The sequence below is a fragment of the Puntigrus tetrazona genome, unplaced genomic scaffold (assembly GCF_018831695.1).
Source record: "Puntigrus tetrazona isolate hp1 unplaced genomic scaffold, ASM1883169v1 S000000721, whole genome shotgun sequence".
In the NCBI taxonomy this organism is placed as follows: domain Eukaryota; kingdom Metazoa; phylum Chordata; class Actinopteri; order Cypriniformes; family Cyprinidae; genus Puntigrus; species Puntigrus tetrazona.
Window position 1 is genome coordinate 1 of NW_025048333.1, and position 8,409 is coordinate 8,409.

The 8,409-nt window shown below is 38.1% G+C and overlaps 1 protein-coding gene across 1 annotated transcript; it reads left to right on the forward strand.

The window, feature by feature from the left end:
* Window positions 1–599: 599 nt before the first annotated feature.
* LOC122335113 (dynein axonemal heavy chain 11-like) lies at window positions 600–7,814 on the forward strand (the record flags this gene model as incomplete). The annotated part of the gene is made up of 8 exons (XM_043232883.1): window positions 600–839; window positions 915–1,076; window positions 1,729–1,922; window positions 2,012–2,174; window positions 3,510–3,633; window positions 4,771–4,913; window positions 5,035–5,196; window positions 7,581–7,814. Coding segments are annotated over 8 exons (1,422 nt in total), but the record flags the coding sequence as incomplete, so codon positions are not given.
* Between the last annotated feature and the right edge of the window lie 595 nt (window positions 7,815–8,409).

The window sequence follows — 8,409 nt, forward strand, 5'->3', positions numbered from 1 at the left end:
GCAATATATTTCCATGCAATTCCATAAAATATCATGGGCAGTTTTTGGTGCTATATTCACAATTTAGAATAGCTTAAATATTAATCTATATTAATCTTAAAAATTAAATAGAAATAATAATTAACTATTTATGTTGTGTCACAAAACTATGTTGGAATAAGCAAATGTAAGCTATTTTACTAAAGCAATTTAGTAATTTTTCTTTTTATTTAAATTCAGCATCTCCTGTAAGTTGTGACCAGTTAAACTCATACTAACAAATACAAATTTTACATTTTGTTCCGCATATAATGCACAGATAAAAACCCCACCCCACAATTCTCTGACAATATAGTGTAAAAAACGGGGTGCCCTTACTTGTACTTACAGTGTATCTACCTAAGAAAGTTCTGGTAACATAAAGTACATACAGGGTAGGGTAAGGTTTAGGGGTAGGTTCAAAGTTAGTACTTTGTTAATACCTAGTTATCACTATAACTATATTGTGTACACGAGGAACAGGACTGTAAAATAAACTGCTAGTGTAAAAGAAATGCTTATATAATACGAAATTGTATTTGAAATCATCACTGACAAAGGCTTTTGCAAAATTTTATCAGAGGCATTTCACGGTGTTAGCGGTCGGCACACCCAGCTGTGAAACCCTCAGCTCCATCTTTGGCTCTATCCTGAGCCTCCACCTGCGGAGGATGCCGTTCAGCCCGGCCGTGGTCAGGAGTGGTCCAGCTGTGGTCAAAGCGGCTGTAACCCTCCATGACAGGGTGCTCCGGCACTTCCTCCCCACCTCTGTGAAGTTTCACTATCTCTTCAACCTGTGGGATCTCTCTCAGCTGTTCCAGGTAAGCGTGCTCTCCGTGCTCAGTCGTTTAAACTGCAAACGTGCCAACGCTTTGAACCTTCGTTTGTATGTTTAGGGTCTCCTGTTCTCCAGGCCAGAGTGTGTTAGCCGGGGCGCAGATCTGATTCGACTCTGGATCCATGAATCCAGAAGAGTTTATTCAGATCGCTTTTCTGAGGCATCTGACCTTCAGCTGTTTCACAGGCTGCAGGCGGACATCACGCGACAGGCCTCTGAGGTAAACCAGCGAAAAGACATGTTTACTGCTGGAATAGGCCTCAGAGAATCAGCATATTTCAGAAAAAATAAAAATAAATAAATCATCAAAAAAACAAGGCACCGTATTATTTTATTCAATTTTTTTCTTTTCTTTGTATTGTTTTTTTGTGCAGCGGAATAAGAAATACGCCCAAACCATTTATTTATAAATATTCCAAAATAAAAAAAGTATGTTTTAAGTTAGTACAAGTAAATACATGTACTACAGTAATATTAAAGTATAAAAATAAGATGGATTAGAAATATTCCAAAGATTACATCGAATTTAACATTTTTCAATTTTAAAAAGTCGGTTATTGTTTTGTCTTGTGGAATATGTTATTCAGGAAAATCCTTAATGAAAAATAACATGCAATTTTTATGATACCTCTTATTTCTGCAAGGGGTATGTAAATGCATGAGCACAAATGTATATAATATGTATTATATATATAAAGACGAAAAGCAAAATACGCACAATAAAGCTTGCGATCTCATGTAACTGTTATCTATCCTAATTGTGCTTCACTTTTCATTAGTAAAACTCAAGGCTCTATATTGTGTCATTTAAATATATACACTAGTTAATTCTATTGTCTTTTAGCATGCAGTTATTCTGTTTTTCTCCGAAGGAAATAGAGGAAGAGGCAGTGTTGCAGGAGCCGCTTATATACCTGCACAGCAGTATGGGCTCCTCAGAACCTTCTTACAAGCCCGTAGCTGGATGGGAGCAGCTCAGCTGTATCCTCAAGGAGGCTTTGGACAGCTACAACGAGCTCCACTCTGCCATGAACCTGGTGCTGTTCCAGGAAGCCATGCAGCACGTGTGAGTGCCGTGCCTGCAGTATGTGCTTTAGCGAATACGGATTTAACTCTACTTACACACACGTGTTTTTCTTCCTTGGTGTTCTGCAGGTGTCGGATCAGCCGCATCCTGGCATGTCCTAGAGGCCATGCCCTGCTCGTAGGCGTGGGGGGCAGTGGCAAACAAAGCCTGACCCGCCTCGCCGCCCACTTCTCCAACATGGATGTGTTCCAGCCCACCCTCAGCAAGGACTACAGCATACAGGACCTAAAGGTAACCGTGTCGGTTGAAGCACAATGCAATCAATGGCGTACTAGATGGAAATGCGAAAACCGCATACAGCAGAAACCACAATGCTACTGTGACGTTGCACCAAATAAGCTGCCCAAATCATACCCATCACTGCTGTGAGGTGAAGAGAAATCTAAAATGGCGGTGATTCATTACCAGAGATCAAGCTTTCTTTTAGACAACACTTTCCCTGATCAATATCCCGTCCGGCTCCATCGATCTCATTTAGCCCTGCCCGGATGCAATGGGGAGTAATTGCCAGATCCTATTAAAGAACCAAGGCAAATATTTCAATGCCCTATTGATGAGGCCGCTGCTATCATTTCATTCATCAGTGTGTGGTAAATCTGAGGCCAGTTGGCTGAGCTGCATTGATCTCTATACACTCGACGCTCACTGTTTGATGCCCTCTACACATAATCATGAAGAGACACTTCATCTTGGTCTCATCCTGTTTCTGCTCGTATACGTAAATATGCAGAATTAACTTTACTTTTGTTAAAGGAATAATTTAACCCAAAATGAAAGCTTTTACTGTTGTGCCAAACCTGTAAGACATAAATTGAAATATTTTTATGAATCCTGTAAGCTTTTATGCCTTAATCTAAACACATGTGATACTCTATAGGGCTATAGGGTGACACGGAGCGGATGAATTTGTGTATTACTTTCTGAATGTATGTAAGCATAGGCTATTTTAGATGAATAATTAGGGAGAATCAATAACTGATCAATAATTTATTGCTATTTTGTGAATATGTAATCATGTCTTTATCGGATTGGTGGAATTATATGAGATTTCTAGGAGACGTGCGTGTCAACCAAAGATGCCATGATGCCCCGAAAACATGACATGTTGGTCAAACAGCCTCATGGCCGGCATTGGCCAGTGAATGCTACTGTATTCCAGACCTTCAGCTGTCAGTCTGAAGCAACTACACCACACTTACAGTATAATGATAGTGACTCTGAGTCATTGGAATCACTTTCAGAGCTTTTTTTTCGTGCGCAAAAATTCTAAAACATTTAATGGCCAATCAGAATCCACCAAATTTACAGCTTAAGCTTTAGTGGCCAATTATTTGTATTTTTTGAGATTTCTACAGTTTTATCAGTTTTTCTGCTTTTGTACAGTTTCGAAACATGTTGATTTTTTTTTGTTGGTATAAAAAGAAAATTGTATGTGTGCGGACTAGATTCAAACCGAAATGTCCCAGATGGGCAGCATAACTCTTCTAACCACTAAGCCGCAGCCCATACTGTTTTTAGACTGGTTTTGCTCTTTTCCACGTTGTAAGTGTTCTCGTGTATTTTCAGGTGAATATAGCCGGGCTGTACTTGAAGACAGGGGTGAGAAACATCCCCACAATCCTGCTCCTCACAGACGCTCAGATCCCAGAGGACCGTTTCCTCGTCATCATCAGCACCCTGATCTCATCAGGTCAGACCCTCCCGCACACGCACACATTCATACACGCCACAGGGGGGCTCATTGTGTGCTGGTCTGATGAATGGGAAACATATGTAAATGGAGCGGAGCCGGTGAAGTAGATTAAGGGTGACTGGAACAGGCCTGCGTGTCATTGGATCAAGACCCTCAGAACACAGATGGTGGCTCTCATCTGTCACTGATGTCAAGCGCAGAGGTCGGAGACCCGCTTAGTGCTTGAACCAGAATAATGCATCAGAGTTAACAAATGTAACATAATTGATCTGATGCGTGTGTAATTGCTAATGCTTAAATGCACAAGAGACAGTTTATTCCTACATGCCATAAAGAATTTGAATGAATAGCATTTATTTGGTAGTGTAGTAATTTTCATAACACAAAACTTTAGCTTTTTTATGTAATATCTATTTATCTATCTATGTATACAGTATGTTTGTAAGCGTATGTGAATGTGTAAACACACGCTTTACTTTTTTATTTAGATATTATTTTTATTTGAATGAGAGGCATGTGAATACAGTTATAAATTAATTATTTTTAATTCAGAAGAATTTTAATTTACTGTAATGAATGTTATGTATGAATGACTTGAACCATGTTTTGCAGTTAGTTGCAGTCATTTCTTAGTGTAATATGTATACTAGAAAAGTTTTATGAATTTTCGAATTATGTTATGTTTTCATATTTGTACTTTTTATTTTAATTTTTTGTAATTTTTTGTTCATTTACATTTACATGTTTTCAAAAATGCTCACTATAGAAATCCATGCATTTGATTCATTTTTACTTTATATTACATCATATTACATCAAAATGTAAACATGATAGACTTCTTCAGTTACATCTGTCTTCGTTTTTTGAGTTTATGATCTCAAGTTCCAATCAGCAACCACAGCATAGAACCAAGTCCGTGCTTTACATTTTTGCCCTTTTTGATAATCCATTACGGTTTTTGTGTAATTATTTACATAAATACTGCTGTATGTAATTGGAATCGTTGCTTAGCCGATATCTAACATCGGCTAGTATCTGAATGTTACTCGCTCAATATAAAACTGTCTAAATGCATAAATACGCGTGACCCCGGTTTAAGTGAAAGCACTGTGTTTATCGGTGGTCTGACCGCAGGTGATATCCCTGATCTGTTGAGTGAAGAGGAGGTGGACGGTGTTAGAAAAGCTGTGAGGAGCGAGGTGCGGGAACTGGGTCTGCTGGACAACAATGACAACTGCTGGAGCTTTTTTATGAATCGAGTGCGACAACAGCTGAAGGTCTCACATCACTTATTGTTTTTTTTACAGACATACAGTATTTTTATATATATTGTATATTCATGTCTAGTTTGGATGAGCGTCTACAGTGTGTTTGTGTGTGTACTGCATGTGTGTGTAGGTCGTGCTCTGCATGTCTCCAGTAGGTAATAGCTTGCGTCTACGTGCCCGGCGTTTCCCGGCTCTGTTGAACTGCACCACTCTGGACTGGTTCCAGGAATGGCCCCCGGAGGCCCTTCAGTCTGTCAGCTTGAAGTTCCTGCAGGACATCCCAAGTATTCAGGTAAATCTGATCTTCAGTCAGCCAGGATCGAAGAATAAGCTTCAGGATATCCTGTTATGAGCTTAATTCTTATATATCTGTTGGTAATTTAAAGCCGTATTGATTTATAGTTTACAGGGAGTGGTTTTAATTCATCGCTTAAGGTTTCATTTTTCATTTCACAAAATTGCTAAAAGGCTAAAAGACCGTAATTCTTTCAATGAGTTTTCCCTCCTGGAATTTACATGTGCGCCAGATTCCTCATCATTAGCTCGACTCTGAAGTGAAGACAAATGGCTGATCACATGCACAGTGAGCTCAATGACAGACGCAGTTTCTCTCGCTCTCGTCGTTGTTGTTTTCCCTGCACCAGTGGAACGATCACTAAGCAGGATCATTTATGCTAATAAAGCAACAGTGATTAATACACACAGACTGACCCTCAGAGAAGCCACAGCTGTTTCAGCCAGACTGTGTGTGCGTGTGCTGAGAGTTTGTATGGGCAAGTGTGTGTGTGTGTGTGTGTGTTGACTCATGACCAGCTGTGGGTTTGTTTCGTCTTTGTGCGTTTAACTCAGTGTTGGACTATAATGCTGGAGTGCTGAATGTGGGGCTGTCAGTCAATTAAAATATGTAATCACAATTAATCTCATAATGTTTGTAGAAAATGCATTCAGTTGCTTTTTAATGAAAGTAAACTAAATTATAGGCCTTAACTAAGCAATCTGAGTGGATGAGAACAAAAAGTCCATCTCGTAACAAACATCAAAACTTCTCAAACTGCATTAAAACGTACAGGAAATGCCCCTATTATGGATTGAAAACGACAGCTCAAAGTGAATGAAAACATCCTGCAAAGTTTTACAATTGAAAGAGCACCGTGTATAAAGTTGTTTCTCAAAAGAAAAAGTTGACTCGGAATCATAGTAAATTTTTTTAAAAAAACAGTTCCAAGCAGTTTCATGGTAAAAAAGAAAAATAATAACATTAAGAAACAATAATTCAGTAATAAAACTGAAACTGAATATATATATAGACTATATGTTTTCGCTGCTGGCCTGCAGTTCTTCCCTAGTGTTGTTTTCTATTAAATATTTAACTTGATGAGCTTTAAAGGAATTTACATTTCTATATACAAATAAAAATGACATTTCTTTTGGTAAACATTTGACAAGGTTTATTTTTGTATTAAAATACCGATCGTTTACTCATAAATGAGTAATACACTATGGATTTTTCTACAAGTTCCAAAAGGGTTAATCAGTTCACACAGAACAGAATGGTCTGTTTTTTACAGACAGCTTAGACTGAGCCAGGATTAGGCTATTGATCAATTAGGACATTTGAGCATTTTATATAAATGCCCTTAGAAGAAAAAAAACATTACTGGTGTGCATCTTAAGACAAAACAAAGGCACTGGTATAATTTAAGAAAAGTCAGTTTCTTTCAGTTGAAACAGCTAAACCATTACATTTAATCTGGTACAAGTTTTAAGCCTTGTCTGTGAAATCAGGAGAATATAACAGTTATAGTGTCAAAATAAATGAATGCACTAAAAGCACATATGATCATTTGCATTTCCTAACACGTCACATTGTTGAATTGGTACTCCAAAACCTTTAAATGTTGGAAGAAACTATTTTTATACTTCAAATGACTATATTTCTATATATTTTATACATTTGCTCTTGAATTAGATTAATGATCAAATCCCACTTTATTCAACATTTTTCATCTTAATGTGTTTATAAGTGTAAAAAGCAGAACGACACAAAAAAATATTACCTTTTTTTCTGACACAGGTAACCATGACCTTTGAGTTTAAGAGATTGATGGATTATTTACATGCATTTAACTCAATACGTTGTTTATCAAATACCATTATGTCAGATCTTCATTTATAACCGTCTCTTTTTTTCTTTTTTTTTTCTTTTTTTACCGGCCACATGTACATGTTTTATTGCTTTTCAGTGAATTATGATCTGTGTTCTTGCATCTTTTAAAATGCATTTGCCTTTGCGTGAATTGATCTTTAACGGTCTGATAAATGAGTCAGTCATCAGACAGCAGTGTACATCATAAATAACCAATAAACAAAACACAACGTGCGGTCTCAGAAAGTTAGAAGCCATGTGACCTAAACACTCGCCCTACTTTACACAGGGTGTCACCAACCTCGGCCATTATTTTCCCAGCCCTCTACCAGCTTAATCTTCCCCCCTTGCGCCATGCACCTAAATTTCAGATTGAGTAAGTCCAGAAGCCAGCAAAAGGCATACAAACTTGGAGATGAATTCAGGATTTATGAAGATGATATTTCAGGGCCTGTGACAGCCGAGGATGTTAAAGAGCATTTAATCCGTACAGGTCCCTCTCTTACCCTCTCTTACTCTCGTCTTTACAGCCGGCCGTTAGGGAATCCATCAGTCTTTTCATGGCCCACGCTCACGAGAGCGTCAAGCGGGTTAGCGAGCGTTACTGCCGCAATGAGAGGAGGCACAACTACAGCACGCCCAAGAGCTTCCTGGAGCAGCTGAGGCTTTACGAGAGTCTGCTGGGAAAGAGAGAGAGGGAGCTGCATCTGAGACACGGCAGGCTTCAGTGTGGCCTTCAGAAACTCAAGACCACAGCCTCTCAGGTGCGTAGAGTTCGTCACCGGCCGGTGTAGACTCCTCAAGGCTGGAGCCGCGGAATTGCGAAGGAACGTAGTTACTGCTAGTTAATATGCCCAGGATCACTCACCGAAGGCTGAGGGACTCGTAAACCTTGAGTCTGATAGTTTGGTGATTGCTTGCTTTTGTGATATAGGGTTTAGTATTCAAATGTTGCAGAGTTTTAGCTGGTAATGGGATCTAGATTAAAAAAAAAAGTTGCTTTTACAACTTTTAGTAAGTTGTAAAAGGATGTTTGTGAGGTCTTGGAGAACTTGTGAGATTAAATTTGATCATTACATTTTGTGTTTGTTGAAAGTGCTCCAAGAAATTTGTGAAAACAACATTAGTTAACATGAACTAAGAATGAATAATACAGCTTTAATCTTAAATTAATCTTAAAACATTTGCTTGTGTGTTATTAAAATTGCAAGGTAGTTTTTTTATTTAAAAAGATGAATAAATACTGCAATAAACGTATTGTTGTGTTTGTTCATGTAAGTTAACAAATTTTAGCAAATGACACCTTATTGTAAAGTGTTACCAAAATTGCAAATAAAACTTAGAAATTCTTAATTAAAA